The sequence below is a fragment of the Rattus norvegicus genome, chromosome 1 (assembly GCF_021556685.1).
Source record: "Rattus norvegicus strain SHRSP/BbbUtx chromosome 1, alternate assembly SHRSP_T2T, whole genome shotgun sequence".
Taxonomy (NCBI): Eukaryota; Metazoa; Chordata; class Mammalia; order Rodentia; family Muridae; genus Rattus; species Rattus norvegicus.
This window is the reverse complement of record NC_141534.1, coordinates 253,404,783-253,423,685: the sequence shown is the minus strand read 5'-3', so window position 1 is coordinate 253,423,685 and position 18,903 is coordinate 253,404,783. Positions and strand designations below refer to the sequence as shown.

Sequence of the window (18,903 nt, the reverse complement as noted above, 5' to 3'; positions counted from 1 at the left end):
TGGCACTGCACATGTGTGTGCACAGACACAGACACACACCCATGCACATAAAATAGAAAACTTAAAACTAAGCCTATGATACTGTTAGTGCCTTCTTATAATTTAATTTTAATTTGAAGTATGTCAGTATTTCTGACTTTTATATGAGTTTTGCCATCAGATTATTAGTCATTTATTGGTGTTAATTTTCAAATGGGATTTTATTTCAGGTAAAATGGAAAAAATCAGATGTAAAATTTGAAGATCGATTTGATAAATATCTTGATCCATCCTTTTTTCAACACAGGGTAGGTGTTGTTTCTGTTTAAGATACAGCATGTATGTGTGTGTGTATGTGTATGTGTGTGTGTGTGTGTGTGTGTGTGTATGTGTATGTGTATGTGTGTGTGTATGTGTATATATATGTGTATATATATATGCTTCACACGGAGCATCTTTACATATCTTTGAAATGCCTCTGTGGGCTGTTGTGCTAAGGACTGTGCATTCCAAGATATCACCAAAGGTGATTTCAGTTATAAACCTAAAGTCATAAGAATGATAGGGAATTTTAAAGGAATAATAAAACTAGCTTGCTTCATAGTGTGGTGTAAGCCAGTTAAGAGGTATACAGGCAAAATCACAATACATGGAAGCCAAAAATAGCACTTTAATTACAAGTGATGGTAACATTGGAGACTGTGGTTCTTAGCTATGTTCAGATGGGTTCTGAGTTCTGGAGGTCAGAGTTAGACGGACCCTACATTGATGAACTGTTGACAGGCTTCTCACGGGCACCTGCCCTGGTAAGTGTGAAGAAGCAGCAGCAGACTGGATGCATCTCTTGGGAAGGAGATGAGAGAACAGCGGAGGTTTTGCCAGTGGAAATCCTTCCGTTGGGAACGCCTAGGAAGGGAAGAAATGTTCCCGTAGTCCTCATTGTTCACCAACACATGGAGGTTGGACGAAGCGTCTAGGTCAGGGTTTGTCTGGGAATGCATGCTCAGGTCAGGGCAGCACTGCTGCTGTTCCTTGTTCATCGCCAGTGGTTTTAAAACCCGCTGTGAACAGAGGGTGACACTTAGGACTAGCAACGCTAGGGGGCAGTGGAGTGCAGTTGGTAGGCTCAGTAATCTTTGCTTTATTGGTTTATACCTAGACAGAAATCCTAGACAGAAAGCCGGGCAGAGATGCTTTATTATTTTTAATAAGTATTTTCTTGGTGTAAAAATTTTAAGGCTATTCTGCATTGTATAGTTTTTAGGGTTTTGCCAAAGGAATGTTAGAAAGTTTAGATTATTGATAGTGCATTATTATAGGAATTGGTTTAAAGTTTATACCTTAGATTGCATATTTCTTAGATTAGGAAATAACAGGGAACCTCAGAATACTTTTGAGTTTATATTTTTAAACTGATACATAAAACATGTTTTATATATTTATGAGGTAACATCTGATGTTATAGTACATATATACATTATCCATTGTTTCGGCCAAGTTAAACATACTCTCTCAAATTAAAATATTTTATCATTTTGTTATTTTGGAAACATAGGGGCCGATGAGATGGCTCCGCAGGTAAAGGAGCTTGCTGCCAGGTCTAGTGACCTGAGTTCAATCCCTGGGGCCCACATGGTAGAAGGAGAGAGCTCACTCCCAGAAGTTGTCTGATACCTATATAAACACTGGAAATAAATGTGATAAAAGTTTTCTAGAGGAATATTCAGAAGTCACTGTTTGAAATATATATTATCATTATCTACAAAAGAAGATACCTATAAAAGAAACCTTTCACATAATTTCACATAGATACCTACAGAAGAAAAGCACACTGTGTGTGTAAACAAACTAGGACATTGCATTCTTACCTACCTATAACCTGTACTCTTGGCTAACTTCGACCCAACCTTTCTTCTCCTGCTCTCTTCAGCCTCTTGATACCCATTGTTCTCTCATCAGCTTCTCTGAGAGCAGTATGTATATATACGCACACACACACACGCAATAATAGGGTGCTTGTTTTTCTCTGCTTTATTTTATGTAATGATTTTTAGCTCTATGTGGGAAGTCTCAGCATTTAAGGCATACCTTTCTTATTACTAAGAATATATAAAATTTTTTACTTAAAAATCTTGAGCAGTTGACTAAAGATTAGAGGCTTGGGAGACAGCTTCCATTTCATCTTAAACTGCTTTTTAAATCTTTGGTGACACTTTTATGATAAATTTACATAGCCTTTGAAAAGTATGATGCGTTATTGTTCCATTTGCAATGCCAATGGGCACACGATAAATTAATAAACTGTTGGTGGAGGGAAGAATGAAGCCAAACAATCGTCAATCGTCTGTCTTTTCAGAAAAGGCCATAGCTTATGTCTCCTCCCTGAAGCCCCAGGATGAGTAGGCGAGGCAGGACTGCCTTTCCCATTCATTCACTTCTGTAGCACATTAGCCCAAGTAACGATCTGCCCGTCCTCATTGTACAAGCCAGTACACCCTGTGTTGTTTTCTAGGGACTCCTGTAGCTCAGAGCAGAATTTCTGTGAACTGCAATATGTAAGTGAGGGGCTCTGTAGCAGAGAATGGACCATTTAACTTCGACTTTAAAGACTAGGGAGAATTTACAAAGGAATAGAACTCACTTGTGAGAAGAAAGTACATGAAAGATGAGAAGGGGAAGTAGATGTGCTCTCCTTGGTCAGTGAGCAGGGCGAGAACTGCTGGGAGTGTAGGGTATGGGGAAGGAAAGGTTGATGGAGATGTAGAAGGCCATGTTACAGCAAGGACAGAATCCTGGGATGTTGCTAGGATGAATCTGAGGAAATTGGGCTCTGCATGTTTTAGGGTAGTGGTAATTAACATTATATTATATTAAAATGTAATAGAGCAGTGGTAATGAACATTATACTGTGGAAGGTTTGTCTGATGACTTTGTACTACTACATTGAAAAATTGAAAAAAGGAGAGAGATCAGACAGAAGTGAGAGACCGATTAGGAGAAAATTAGACTTGTTGAGGGGTGAGGTTTATACCATGGGAGTGTAGAGGAAGGAATCAATTTGGAAGGAAAACAGAAGTTGAATAATTAGGGCTGAAGAGAATGCTCAGAGGTTAAGAATACTTACTGCTTTTGCAGAGAGCCTGAGTTCAGTTCCCAGGATCCCTGTCTGACAGTTCACAATTGTCTGTAACTCTAGTTCTGGGGTTCCCTCTTCTGCCTTCCATAGGCACCCACACATGTATGTGTGTATCCATATGCTGCCACATATATACAATTAAAACTGAAACCCTTTTCTAGGTTTAATAAGTGTAATGAACAGTTAAGGAGCAGGGAGGAAGGAGATCATTGTAAATGTTCAAATCCAAATGTCCATTCCAGCCTAGAAGCTAGAGGGTGAGAAGTGAGCCGCACGTGTGAGGGGTGAGCGTGTATTGAGGGCAGTCCCAACCTGAGATGCCACGCAGGCGTTAGGTGGAAGTTATGGGGGTGGGTGGAAGTCGAGATGAAGCTGTATGAAAGCTGGGAATGTGAACAAGTAAGGGCTGAAGGCATTTCCAGCGGCATCACTGGGAAGCAGGCGGAACGTGTCTGAGTTGTGCTTGAATACCAAGGCTGGAGCTTTAGGAGAAGTCGGCCAAGGGTGAACAGAGTGGAGAGAAAGATGAAACTGAAGTGGCAGTCAGTGACTTGGGATGGCAGTGTCAGCAACAGTTAAGACTGGCAGAGAGGAGGAGGACAGATCACCCAGCTGCTCAGTCAATTTAGAAGTTTACGGCAGGGGTCAGTGAGCTGGGGCAGTGGTAAAAGTTCTTGCCCCTAAGCCTAATGACTTCAGCTCAGTCTCTAGAGCCCACATGAAAGGTGAGAACTGACTCCTACAAGTTGTCCTCTGACCTGCACATATATACGCATTATTTAAAAATTAAAAAATGTAAAAATAACCCCATAAAAGTTCACTGCAGGGGCATTATTGAGATCCAAATTATGAAGAAGTGAGGGAAGAAATGTAGTCTTGTTTGAAAAGTTTGGTTGAGTTTTGATAGGAAAAAAATGGAGTAGGCACTGTTAAAGATGAGTAGTCACAGCATAGGGCGTGAGTAGTCACAGTGTAGTAGCAATCTGTCACATACTGTACTCTTCTGCTTTCCTGTTACTCTTCAGATCTTGTGCTGACTTAGGAAGTACTCATGGAAATAGAAACATGAACCCATTGGGAAGGCCTGTTACTGCAGACTGCTTTTAAAAAAAAAAAGAAAAGAAAAGACAAGATTTCAGTCGTGCTTTTATAATAAACTTAAATATCCAACCCCCCCCCCCCCCTTTTCAACATTTTCAAAAAGGGCATTCATTGTTTTGTTTATAATTCTAGCAGGTGCCCAAATAGGTAAGTTATAAAGGAAAGAAGGAAGGAAGGTTAGTTTCTTGTGTGAGGCAGAGCCAGTTGGGTGATCTGCTTTTCAGGAAGAGTCATGGCTGTAGAATTTGTCCTGTCCCCAGAGCTCAGGCAGGGTCCCAGAGCCAGGACTACTTCTTGCCTTAGTGCACAGGCCAAGTTAAATCAGTCCTCACTGTACCGGAAAACTGCTGAGCTGGAGAAAGACGGTGGTGTGTGTTGGGTGGTGGTGGTTTGTGGGTCGTGGGTAGCAGTACAGAATAAAGAGGAAGCACTCAGTAGGAATGGGATCTGTAGCCCAGTGGGAAAAAGACTTGAGGGAAAAAAAGAAAAAGAAAAAAAGCAGTGTATGTATCCTAGGAAGATCCATCTCAGAAATTATGTTGTACTGGATGGTAGAAGACCAGAGAAAGCAGGCCCTGGGAACTTGAAGAGGAGGAAACTTCAGAAATACCTTCAAGGACCTTTGGGAGGTTAAAATATAAATGACAGAGGAAGTGTGCAAACCACAGACGTAGTTCAAGTCAGATATACCGAGTTCTAAGATGTCCTTGGAGATGAAGTAGTACTGTGTAACTCTAGGCCAGAATCTGGACAGATGAAGTCAAAGGCCTTGAGAACACTGAGGAGTTAGGAATACCTCATTGTTCTGTAGCCACTGGGGTGACTCCTTGGGGAAGAACCTGAGAAAGAGTGTGATAGGGCATGACTAACTGAAAGAAGAGAAACATCTTCTGGAAGGAAGCCTTGTCCAGAGTGGCCTGCCGTGATGGGGTGGGGCTACGGTATTGTCAGAGATTTCCATGCTGTGGTCAGACAGTGCTGGGCCCTTGTGTTCACCACCACTCCACCTCACAGCACAGGGTGCTTCATGGGAACACTGAAGCCACATAGAAACACTGCAGGACTTAAGTTAGAACCTTGCTTTTGATTCCGTTGTCCGTGTGCTTTCCATGTAAAGTTGAATTGTGTATGCCTTAAAGCTAAATAATAGTTGGTTAGTAAATCTGACCTGAGAAGTCTGTGTAGATGATAGCGTGCTTTCATGGAAGTTGGGTGTAAAAAGGCCAGCCCCTCATTTTGGCTACTTATCTCCCATGTGTCTGAAATTTAGATTTTTATATACAATATGAAAAATGGTCGGTTTTTCCTGTTAACATACAGTTGATATCATGAAACATGAATCTTATAATTGATATTTCATAGTGGTAACTTTTTTTTTTTGTTAATTTAGATTCACTGGTTTTCAATTTTTAATTCCTTCATGATGGTGATCTTCTTAGTGGGATTAGTTTCAATGATTTTAATGAGAACTTTAAGAAAAGATTATGCCCGATACAGTAAAGAAGAAGAAATGGATGACATGGTGAGTGATCACTGTTCTATAGTTAATAAAAGCTAGTTATCCCATATACTACATTCTATTTCTTTTAATTGTGTGGATGCTCATATGTGTGTGTGCAAGCCTAGAGAGACTACAGGTATTGGATTTCCCCGGAGCTGGAGTTAAAAGTGGTTGCAAACCACCTGATGTGGGCACTGGGAATTGAACCTGGGTCCTCTTCATGAGGTAAAGAGTGTATGCTCTTAACCACTGAGCCATTTCTACAAACCCTGATATATATATATTTTTAAAGATTAAAAAGAAATTATCTGTGCGCATGATGTGCATGTTTTGGCATGCATGCCAGAACATGTATGTTGAAGTCAGAGGACAGCTTGATGAACAGTTCTCTCCTTCTGTCTTTACATGGGTGGTTCTAGGAGTTGATCTCAGATGGACAGACTTTCCCTGCTTCTCCAGCCATTTGTATTTTCATGTCGAATCTAGATTAGAGTTTCTAATCTAAAGTCGGTAAGGACAGATGAGTTTTCAGAATTCAGAATTCTTAGGTTTAAAGGGTCTAAAGCCAGATGCAATAGCAAATACATATAGTTCCAGGTAGTCAGGAGACTGAGGCAGGAGGATTGCTAGAGTCCGGGAGCTTGAGAAGAGCCTTACTTTTCTAGGGATATAGCTCAGTGGGAAAGCTCCTTAGTTGAATTTAATCCCCAGCACTACAGAGTTTAAAAACGGTTGTAATAACGTTACCTGTGGGATCTAGGATCATGTTCTATTTAAGTATATTCTTTTTCCCTAACATAACTTAAATGTTCTCTTAAGCTAGAGAGACGTGTGCTCTCCAGCCAAGTTCTGTCACCAACTTAGTTTTCAGAGCTTTTGATTTCACAGTCATTTTTTTCTTTAAAAAAGGAAACCTAGGTTAGTTTTGATATCTTGTTAAAATATGTTAAGTGTTGAGTTAATTTAAGGGGTGAGTAGAAGGATTAGTACACGTTTAGTTTAGTGGTTCAAAGATTTTATTTTTAACTTTTTATTAAATCACAACATAAAAACGTGTCCCATAGAATACTTGTACCTAGGCGCATCTCACCATTAAGCAAGCTTGAAAAGCAGTTTAAGGTGTCCAATTCTAACATGCTAAATGTACTGTGATGGTAGGAAGTATTTCCTTCCGAGGTAGTTTCCTTAAGAAGCTTTGCTTCCGAAATTAAGGATAATTGGGGTATTCAAGCTGAACTTCAGTATGGATTTTTAGAAAAAGCTTTACATGACTAAATACCATATTCAAATACTTACTTTGGGCTATAAAGGGCATTTCTATGTTTCTTAGGGCAAGCACTGGTCTGAATGTATTTTCTTTTGTGTCTTTGGCCCTTGGTGGTGGTGAGCCTCACTCACCGTGTGTGAGTGGCAGGAGAGAGACCGTTACTCTTCCACATTGTTTTTCTCCTCCTTTTCTCCTCCCGCTTTTTACTTTCATGGACCTCAGCATAGAGCACATGACATTCTTTATGTGTTATTAGGACAGGAGTTACTTTAATTTTGAAATGTCTGTTCTCGGTATTTTGAACTCTTAAAAAAGTGTGAAAAGAGGGGTCTGCAACTGCACGTCTTGCCTGTGTGTGCTCCCCTTGATTCTGAATGGGCTCGTGTTATCTGTCCATACCTGCAGGACCGAGACCTGGGAGACGAGTATGGCTGGAAGCAAGTGCATGGAGATGTGTTCCGACCGTCAAGCCACCCTCTGATATTCTCCTCCCTCATTGGCTCTGGGTGTCAGATATTTGCTGTGTCTCTCATTGTTATTATTGTTGCCATGATAGAGGACTTATACACAGAGTAAGTGCTGGCCCCTCCTCATCTTTTGTTGGTGTGAATAGTTCCTTTGGTCATTGTAACCTATTAAGTCAGTCATTATCAAATATTTGCTTATTTTGGAAATTTTATTATTTTAATACTACCTGTGCCATTATTGAAGAAAGATCTTAATCTTTAATTCTAAATGTTTTCAGTTGTGCTCCAGTTACAGTGGTTATGCCATTTAGAGAGGCAAAGGCTACTTCTAGTCTAAAGCTGTTTGAAAAAGGAAACTGGCCCTTTCTTTAGATTCAACCAGATCTTTATAATTTCAGTTACAAAATTAATACATCGCATTTATGCTCGGACCGAGACCACGGCGGGAGTGAAACTGTGTACAGTATTGTTTTTCAGGGCCTGAGATAGTATCTGTCTTTGTACAGTTTTGGCTATGCTTTTTATGAGCAACCAAAACCGTTGCCAAACTTTGTTAAATTACATTATTTATTTATTTGCGTGTGTTCCTGGGTGCTCAAATGTATGTGTCTGGGCATGTGCATGCTGCAGCAAATGTGGAAGTGAAAGGACGACTTTCCTTTCTCTGCTTCCACCATGTGTCCCCGGCATTGAACTCAGATCGTCAGGCCTGGCAGCAAGCACCTTTACCTGCTGAGCTATTTTGCTAGCCCACTTTGCCAAAAGTTGTGAGTCAGTAACAGAAAGCTTGGGACTCTGTTGTATATGATTTTGTCACCTTGTTTTCAGAGAGCCACAGAGTGTGCAAAGAAATGCACTGTGGTGTTGGGGTGGACTCACTATACTGCAGGCTTCAGACTGCAGCAGCCCGCGATGTCCTCTGTCAATAAACTCCAGTTGCATTTCAATTCATAGTACATTCTTACCTATGAATAGCATTTCATGAAAAAATAATAAATTTGTACTGCTGAAAGAATTGCTTTTTAGTTGTAAAATATTTAACCATGCAGCAAGATGGCTTAGCAGGTTAACAAAAAAATCAGTTTCCCCTCAACCCTAATGACCCTGTTTGGTCCCACTGGGAAGGAGAAGACTGAGTTGGGAAAGTCCTGCCTCTGACTTCCTGTGTGCTGCAGTGTGCATGTCCACACAGGCACAGGTCATACACGCATAAAAATAATAAATACTTCTCAAAAAAACTTAACCATATACTAAATTGCTGTTCTTCTGCCAGATGGTTCCTCGAGAGGACTAGATCCTAACCTCCTGAATGCTTAGACTTCTCATGTAGAATAGTTAGTGTTTAGTAACTGATGGGAGTTTGTGTTAACCAAAACGGCTGTTTCTCAAAGCCGTCTGCGCTGTTTCTGTAATCTAGCCCTCGCTTTGCCATTCATGTACCACGTTTTAAAGTAGTTAAACTGTATTTACACTGCAGGGTCGCGATGAGTAAGCAGTTCATGCTTTAGGGTCTGATATATTTTAGGGTGAGGTGAGTCCTGAACAGGAGGAAAGCATTTCAAATCTGTAAAGCAGCAGCCATGCTTTACGTTCTGTTCTGACTGTCCAGTCCTGTGGCTGAAGAGGAACTTTCCTAGCATCCTAGTTTTTGCTTTGATTTGCTTTTCAAAATGATGTTAGAATTCAGCATTGCTTCATGCATACTTCCTGTAACTTAAAGCTCTTCAGTGTTGCTGGTGCTTTAAGGTTTATTAATTATGCGTATAGCATTCTGCCTGTGTGTATGCTTGCAAGCCAGAAGAGGGCACAGATCTCATTACAGATGGTTGTGAGCCACCATGTGGTTGCTGGGAATTGAACTGAGGACCTCTGGAAGAGCAGTCAGTGCTCTTAACCTCTGAGCCATCTCTCCAGCCCAAGCCCTTCAGGTTTTAGGTGTAAGAAGCTACTGTTTTATCGTAGGGTTAGGGCCAGGTCCTGTGGTGTTCTGACGGTTACTGCAATAGGTAGGTGTTGTGTTTATGTGGTGTGTGTTCAGTTACTTAGAAGTGGTGAAGCTGTCAGTGTTGGTATGATCAATAAGTGACCGATGACATCAGGGTCCCGTGGTTTTACTTTGTCACATGCATCTTTAGTGTACACATCCATCCTGTATGAAGGCTGTTGTATTTCTGTCCTATAGTCAGGAAAGAGAAAGTCCAGAGAGGTGAAGTAATTTGACTAAATTACACATTGCTACTAAACCGTGATAAACTGGTTTTGTATGCAGGTGATTGTATTTCAGTTTTTAATTTGAAGTGTTAAGGAAATGAAAATAGTGATGAAGCAATGTGAAATAGTGAGAAACTGAAACATTTGAATATGAAGTTGGGATGATCGCTCCAGTGACATAATGATCTTAAGGATAAAGGGTAGCTAATGTTAATAGTCCCTGTGGTCACTGTGAAAGTCAGAGGAGAAGCATTGGGAAGGTGTAGGTAGGACAGTGTCACTGTGGTGCCAGTGATAAACCCCACACCTGTGCTCTCAGTGGGAGGGAGTCACAGCAAGGCAGCTCTTCAGCCTCTGGGCCACTCTTGAGACTGGCTGCCATGGTGGACTGTTCAGTGTAAATGAGCATGACTTACTTGGAGGGTGGGGACAAATGCTTGGAGAGTATTTTTGAACAAAGAAACAAAAGATAGATCTGAATGTTAAAGCCATCCTGTGTGGAGACAGTAAACAACTGGAGTCATTGGCCTCTAGGCCAGCCCTTTCGAGCTCTTTCTGTTGGTAGGACTTCTGCCTGGTATAGGCCCATCTTACACTAAACCAGCCTTTGCCTTCTCTTGTAGTGACATTTATATCTGCCTTTAACAAACACATTTATAAAGACAATGGGTCGTATCTGTTAGTCTTCGTGTGGAAGGAATAAATTAGGACTTAACGATGTTTGGGTTCTTGGAAAAACAGACTTGATTTTTTTAAAAATAATTAATTTGGGGATCTGTAATTCTTTTCATTTGAGAATGACAAATTTTTAACACTTGGATTTAGTTGACAATGGATAGAATGAAATCCTGCAGTATTTTTATTTTCACTGTTGAGATGTGCCTTACATTCACTTACTTACCTACTGTAGCAGCCACTAGGGAAAAGGGCACAGGTGTCCGAACAGATGCTACGTACTGCAGAACTAGGGGGCTGACGTCTGTAGGTGTTAATAAATATAAATACTTTATTTTACAGCAAATTATACTGTCATTTACTGTAATATTTTCCTTTTCAAATGGGCATTTTTAAATATTTTTTTTAAATTGCGTTACTCAGCATGAAGGTCGGTTTAGTTCTTTAGATATCGTTACTGGGAAGAGGTTAGGGATTGTCAGGCTGACATAAGGTTGCCTTGGGGACCAGTAGATACTTTTAAAAATCATTTTTACAGAAAAAAGTGAGTCTTGGCATGCTGTATCACTTAAAATAGTAGCATTTAATACAAACTATCCTACTTGAATTTTATTTCTAGTAAGTAGGCACATTCTCAGTGTTGAGCCAGTTATCCTGTTTCAAATGATGGAACCGCTTTTTAGAGTTATAAATAGAATTTTAGTTCCAGCTTGCCCTTGGTGCCAAAGACCTGAAAAGTGTTTGTTTAGACTGTATTACAAGTTCAGCTGTAGACTAGACAGAAGTAGACCGACCTTGGTATGGTTTCAGGTCACCTTTGACTGAGAATACTTTTAAGGCTTTCTGCAATCCAGGATGGGATGTTTTTCTATTTCTGCTAAGTAGATCTATGATATTAAAGTAATTCTGAGGGGACAGACTCCATTTTTTTATTTTTGGTTTTAATTTATAATAACATTTTCATGCCTTTGCAGGAGGGGATCAATGCTCAGTACAGCCATATTTGTCTATGCTGCTACATCTCCAGTGAATGGGTACTTTGGAGGAAGTCTGTACGCTAGACAAGGAGGTAACTTAGCAGTCTTGCGTCTTTAGTTCTGATGGTATTCTTCCACTGTGAAGTATTTGAAATTTTACGTGGGCAGTGTGGGTGTACAGATAGTACAGGCCCTTGTTATACCATGTGTGTAACTGCTACCAAACCTGGTAGGTTTTCCAGATTGCTTTCGTGGGAACTTGCTTTATTTCCTGAAATTATGAATAATTAATAGATTTTCTCCATTGTGAAGTTAGCTTCGAAGGACATGTACAAGAGTACTTTAAATTATCGATGTTATGTTACTTTGAGGTACCTAGCTCCCTAGATATGCTCCAGGCCAGCCTGCCTTATATTCATCCTTAAAGTTACTTTTCATGGGTGGATATAAAAGTTTGTCTAGTGCCTACGGCTAGTAGGCAGTGGTAGGAGATTAGAAAACAGTGTTCATCAAAGGACTCCTTATGAAGGTTTGTTACTTTGTGTCACAGTTTCTCAGATGAAAGTTCCTTCACTCTAGATCTGTAATATTGAGGGTCAGAAAGGTACTTGCATTGATAAATATGCATATTTTCACTTACAAATGGAAGGTTTTTGAAAGACCTTATCTACTGTGATTTTTCACAGTAAAATCAGTGTAGGTCTGGACACAGTGGCACATAGCTGCAATCCCAGTACTTTGGAGGCTGAATCAGCAGGATTACCACAAATTCAAGACTATCCCGGGCTGTAGAAACCTGTAAATTTTTATAGGTCGTAGGAAGTCAGAGCATAGGATCATTTAAAACCCTCCTGGATGGCCATGTTTACCGCTGCCTGTTCTGTAGACTTTACTGGCTAGAATGTGGTCAAGTGCCTTTGGTCTAGGTAGTTCTCTCAGTGGCCTGTATACATATCGTTATCTCTTTCTGATTATTTTACTTAGATGTTCAAACTCCAGCTCTATCATCAGGTATAGGAAGTAAGTGTGGCCACATAGGATAATATCCTCAGGAAGTCAGGGCTCTTAATGTCGTGTAACTTGTCCGACTGGGAACCGGTTAGGCTACGCAAGTTTGCGTATGACTCTGAAGTCACCACAGCAGAAACAGCTTTGTTAAAATATGAATGTATTTACGTCCGTATATGAGTCTGCTTTTTGTCTGACCGTAAGCTTAGAACAGTTCGTCACACTTCTTTGTACTGTACCTGCTCTTAAATGTTGACACGCTTAGGTCTAGGAATGTCAGATCTTACAAAGTACACTTTAAAGCTCATGCTCTGCTTGAGACTGTGTGCTGATAGCTTTGTCTGAATAATCGCTAGTAATTCAGTGAAGAAGTCCGCTCAGAGAGTTGAGAATATATCATGGATCTCAGGTTTGCATTATAGTGTGGCTTCTGATCTTTTCAGTGACCCCAGCGTACAGAATAAATAGTGTTCTAGATCCAGTCTGAACCTGGGCACAGCCTGGAGCCTCCCGGTGTGAGGGGCAGTAGAGCTCAGCACAGATGTCTGAGCAGCTGATTGTGTTGAGTGAGACGTGGGGAGGAGGGACCCACAGGTAGACAAGGAGTTAGATTTGTATGTGTCTGCAGTGAGGGTAAAGCAGTGCGCACGCAGGAAGGATTGTTACCTGCTAGGATGGAATTGCAGTTTCAAAGGTTGTGTTGTTGTAAAAATATAAAAATAAAATGGTATAGTTGTCTTTTACCCGCTAGGTCCGCTGGGTCTACACCTCGGTGCCCCAAGATACCTGCTAGATATCTTGGCGGAAACACAGCCCAGCCGCACACGTTCCTACACTCAAACCCGCACATAAAAGAACACACAACACAGTAATCTTAGATCCAACTGGTAAGATATAATTGCCCACTTAAACATACAAAGCCCGGTACCATCCATCCCTTGAGAACATTAATAACAACCTGTAAATACACAGAGCAGAATCTTAACATCACCTGCCATCTTGTCCTGCCACGGCTTCTCAGCCCCTCTCTCCCTCCTGTCTCCCTTTTCTCCTAGTCTCCTCCTCTTCCTTCACCTCTCCTGTACTTTACAAATTCAATGGGGAGGTGGTTCTGGTGAAGTCACCTGAGTTTTGAGAACTTGACTAGGCAGCTGTCCTTGGGGCAGTGGAATTAGCATCAAAATACAGATTACTTCAGGGCAAACCACAACATTGTTGGACAAATGTTTCACTTTAGTTGTCACCCCTATAATTCATTATTTCAAATGCTGGCCATGGGAAAGGAAGGATTCATGAGACTTCTGTGAAGAAGAACTGTAAAAATGATCTAGAAGAGAAAGTTCAGAATTGAGTTTCTTTGGAGGAATGTTATGTTAAGATTTGGGGTGGTAACTCCACCACCAAAAATGAAAAATGTGTGACAGAATCTGAATTAGAGGAAGGTAGTTTTATATCTGAGCTGTAACAGATGACATACGGAAGGACAGGAGAGTTTAGTGGCAGGATGAATACAGTGACATCAGAGGACTGTGACCACTCACTGCTCTTCACTGCAAAGGGGCTCCTTTGTAAACTGTGCCTGCCACATGGATTTGATGAGCGAGACTGATCTTTATTAGGTCATTGATTTGAAATAATTATTTGTATATCAGGTTTAAACATTAGTGCATGTTTGCTTATGTAGCTTGAATTTTTGATAGCTTCTCGTTCTTTCAGGAAGGCGATGGATAAAGCAGATGTTTATCGGGGCGTTCCTAATCCCAGCCATGGTGTGCGGCACTGCGTTCTTCATCAACTTTATAGCCATTTACTACCACGCCTCTAGAGCCATTCCTTTTGGAACAATGGTGAGTCACTTGAATTTTAATTTTAAACAATGCTTACAACCATTCTAATACAAGGCCTGATGCCCTTCCAGAGTCCCCTCCTATTGGGTGTTCTGAAATTTCAACCAGTCCCTGTTGAGTCTCAAAGTTTTTGCTAGGCTCCAAAAACTATTGGTTACATTAAACCTAAGGTTCACTACGTTTTCTTGATTCTGTGAAATAAGTTGATTTTAAGCCAGTGATGCACACCTTTAATCCCAGCACTTGGGAGACAGAGGCAGTAGATCTCTGAGTTTGAGACCAATCTGGTCTACAAAATAAATTCCGCGACGGTGTGGGCTACACAGAGAAACCCTGTCACAAAACAAAGAAACAAAGGAAAAGAAAGAAGGAAGGAAAAGAAAAAGAAAAGTTGATTTCATAGTTTTTAACCAGAAATGGGAGAGAACTGATGAGTGAGTATATTTTAAAGAAATAATAATACCAAGAAGCGTGAGCGGTTAGTGTTCTGAGTTGCTTTTTTGTTTCTGTGATAAAATACTGACCAAAACCAAGAAAAGAGTTTATTTGACTTGAAGATTCTAACCCATCATTAGGAAAGCCGGGGCAGACAGGGTCTCAAGGTAGGAGTCTAAGGAGGCAACCGTGGAGGAATGCTCTTACTGGCTTGTTTCTGGGCTCACATCCAGCTGTCTTTCTTATACAACCCAGTACTAACTGCTTGCCGCACAGGAATGCCTACAGGCCAGTCTGATGGCTACAGTTCCTCAATTGAGATTCTTCTCAAGCGTGTTAACGTGAACAACTGAGGCTAACAGTGACCTTCTATTATCACTTTAAATCATAATCTTTTCTTTCTTGTTCCCTAAGATTGACTACTATTAAAATGTAAAATTCAGCATACCTTTAAATGTTACCCTCTTTAAAAACTTTAGCACTTTAAAAGCCCAATGTCTCATTTAAAATCAAGTCTCTTTAACTGTAGACTCCCATAAAATCAAAACCATGTTATATACTTTCCAAAAAGAGAGAACCAGGGCATAGGAACAACCAGGTTTTTAAAGTAAACCTCCCTAGTCTAACAGTGTAAATCAAATATTGTAGCTTAGCGTCCAGAAGTTGAGACTGATCCGGGCTCTAAAGAGATGCGGCAGCTCCATGCTGGAAAGCGCTTCCCATCATAGCATGCCCAGCTTGTCCTGTGGCTCAGTCAGGGTCTACTCCATACTTGCTGATCTTCTTTGGATGTCTCCAGTGTGCTGAATCCTGAAGCTGTACCTTCACTAGTGGCCTCTGTTGACCTTTTCAGGGACTTAACCCCTGCCACATGGTGTTAAGCCTTAATCTCTCTCCATGACCCCTTCAGTCCTGGCATTTCCACAGCATTATTTGCTACCAGTATTGCTAGCAGATTATTAATCCATTAGTGGATTGATATATTGGTTAGACCAGAGCCCTTGCGATCCAGGTGACTAGACTGTATGTCATTATTTAGCTCTGGCAGCTCGGAGCCAGCCACACCTTCAACCACAAGGGCCTTTGGGGTGAGTGTTTTATATCACTTGAGAATGGGGGCAGGACAGGCTTACCCGGGCATTCTGAGAAAGGGTTGTAGATATGAAATCTTGTGTGATCTGTTAAGCCTCAGATGCTGAATTTGGTATTACAGGTTTTCAAAGAACCGTAGTTGTAGTTTAAGAATTGCAGGGTATCATGGGACCCAGTCATCTTTCCATTCTAAACAGTGTTCACTTCAGCACACACCCATAAATCCTGAGTTCTGTTTTGTCTCCAAGGCAATGGAATAGTTGGTAAGGGTAATGGGTGGTTTGTGTTGATTTCTCATTTTGAGGCCTGTTCAGTTCTCAAAGGAATTAAGTAGAAAATTGGGCACAGTTATTATTGCATGGGGTGAAACTCCAAAGCTTGTGTGTAGTAGTCATACTGTTAATGGTGAGAATGTCTTCTGTTCATTGGGTTTGTTTTTTATATTTTTCTTCTCTTCTGTCAAAATGAGTTTCTCCAGGTGGTGCACAGCCATGCGTGTAGGCAAAACCCCCATATACATAAAAATTTAAAAGAAAGATTTCCACTTGTTCTGCATCAGTCCCTGCACTTGGTGCAGTTAGTCCTCTGAAATGTAGCCCAGCCAGTGAGCCTAGAGCTCATTTCTCTGGTACGCTTCAGTCACATTGAAGGTTTTGTGGGAGAGGATTGCTTATTTGGATACACATCCTCTTTAATGAATGTTAAAGACTTGTGCTCTGCCTCCTTTCCCCTTTCTCCCTCTAGACAGGGTTTAGGTAGAACTCAAAATGTAGACCAGGCTGGCCTTGAACTCACAGAAATCCACCTGCTTCCCAAGCACTGGGATTAAAGGTGTGCAACACCACACCTGGCCTTATCGTATTTTTTTTACATTTGTGTGTGCACTCAACGTGCATGTGGTGGTGGAGAGGCGAGCATGACTGTGCTAAAGTGCAGGTGTCCTGAAGAGGACAAGTTGTGGGAAGAGGTCTGTTGTCCTCTCCTTCACTGTGTGGGTTCCAGAAATCAAATGCAGGTGGTCAGATGTGGCAGCAGGCACCTTATACCCACTGAACCACCTGCCCTTATTGTTTTAGTAGCTATCCCTTATTAGATGAGAGGAGTGTTTTATACATTGGAGGTAGAAGTTCCTTCTCTTAAAAGTATTTTGCATCAATAGTCTCAGTAATATTCTACTATTTTAGGGCTTGCCTTTTAATTTTCTATTTAAGGGCAAAATCACTAAATTTGAAGAGCAGTATATTGATAGATTTTTTTTTTCCAGTTTGACCTTATAGTTGTTCTATTTAGGGAGTCTTTTGCCAAACTGAACAGCAGCAAGCGTTCTTTGCATGTTGTGCTTTAGACATTCTGCAGCTCTGATGCCCTGAGATTAGTAGAGTTATCTTTGCACAGAGCGCCCTCTGGTGGAAGGCTCTCTTTGCTGGCGGCACTTCTGGGTCACCTGCTGACAGATGCTGACAGATGCCATGGGTACAGATGGAGACACGGTGGACACGGGGAGCTTCTGTCACCTTCTTAACTGAATTGCCTTATAAAATAATACTGTGTACAAACTGCACTAAAAACTGAATACTTAGGGATAAGTTTAACAAAAGATGTACAAAACCTGAACACTGACATCTGAGTCAAATAGTGCTGAGAAAAGTTATGGTAAGTCAGGAGGCATTGCATTTCTAATCCATCCTGTTTAGATGTCAGTTCTTCCCCAAATAAAGGTACAGATAGATTCAGTGCAGACCCAGTCAGAAAGTCCTTTGTAGAAATCAATATGATGCAAAGATTATTAAGAAACCAAATCAATTTTGGAAAAAGAATCATTCCAAAATGTATAAAAGTTGTAGTAACCAAGATACTGTGGTCAGACTCCCAACTTGCAGGAATTGGTTCTCTCCTGCCGTGTGGTTCTGGGGGCAGAACTCTTGGTGTCTGGTACCTTTGCCTATTGAGCCCCTCCACTGGTCCTTTCTTACTAAACTTGTTTATTCAGAGACAGGTTCTCTCTTCATACATGGTCGCTGCTGGCCTTGAGCTCCTGGCCTCTTGACTCTACCAACCAAGTACCAGGATCAGTGACATCCACCACCACACCTGGCTAAATTAGCTTTTAAGTCCTAGTTGGTTTCGTGTATTTTTCCCCTATATTTTAAAATTGGCCATGAATAAAAATTTTACTTCTTTTCCATCTTTCCCTTCCTCTTTTCTTCTCTCTGTCACTTTCTCATTGTAGTGACCAAACCTCTAGCACAGTATTGAGCAGGCGAGGCAAGTGCAGATTGTTGCAGAGTTGGGAGGGCATCAGCTCTGCCTTTAAGGAAGATGTAGCCCTTGCCTGTCTTAGATGCCCTTCCGCAGGTAGTGGAGTCTGCTGTTCCTGGTTCATCAGAGTACTCTTGGGAATGAACGTTGGCTTTTGCAGCAGTTTTATCCTGCGTTTTTGGAGATGCGGTCTTACGTTGGTCCTGTATTTCTTTAATAAAGCTCCTCCTAGATTCGGTTTTGTGTCTATATGAGAAATACTGGTCTGTAGTTTTCTTCTAATGTCTTTCTAACGACATTAGCTTTCTGCAGCATGTTTTTCATTTCAACTGTACTCTCTTTTTATGGACCTTAAGTAACTCTAGAAATAGAATAAGAGTTATAAGCCAGCATGTTGGAACCTGGACAGTTAACAGGTTTCTTAGACCTTCGAGTTGGTAGTACCCTGATTATGGGATCTATTGATCAGAATGCTTGATTTGAGACTTCTGATTTTTAATAAAGTCATAAAATAGGAGTTTAGAAATGAGGCTATAGAAATCATCTGCTGTGAGCAGGAACCAGAGAAACACTTGCATATAATAATGGCTGGCAGTGATCCATTTCTCAGGTGATGACCCTGAAATTCTAGCAACTGGTGACAGAGGCAGGAAGATATAAAGTCAAGGCCACGAAGCTCCTCACTTCATCTCCCAACTGTAGAATTGAGATCGTAGAGCTAATCAGTTCTGTCTGTAGAACTGTTTCACAGTGGAGATGTCTTAACCAGATACTCTCCAGAGAACGTATGCCTGTGTCCTCTAAAAACACCACAAAGATAGACGTTTTCATAATTATGACTTTTCTATGATTTTAGACTTTGAATGGGCAGTGTACCATTTGGATTATTTTATATAAACACATGCACACGTTTCTGTTCATATTCTAAGGTGTTATAGAAAAGTACCC

The 18,903-nt window shown here is 40.9% G+C and overlaps 1 protein-coding gene across 3 annotated transcripts in view; it reads left to right on the top strand.

The window, feature by feature from the left end:
• The window catches only part of Tm9sf3 (transmembrane 9 superfamily member 3), a 52,873-nt gene that overhangs the window by 19,337 nt on the left and 14,633 nt on the right, over positions 1-18,903 (top strand). For all 3 annotated transcript variants that reach the window (XR_015628464.1, XR_015628465.1, NM_001427812.1), the window contains 5 exon segments: positions 210-287; positions 5,607-5,738; positions 7,390-7,556; positions 11,312-11,406; positions 14,039-14,169. Coding sequence is in view for 1 of the 3 variants with exons in the window: in NM_001427812.1 (NP_001414741.1) it covers positions 210-287; positions 5,607-5,738; positions 7,390-7,556; positions 11,312-11,406; positions 14,039-14,169 (603 nt within the window). In the remaining 2 variants the exon portion in view is untranslated.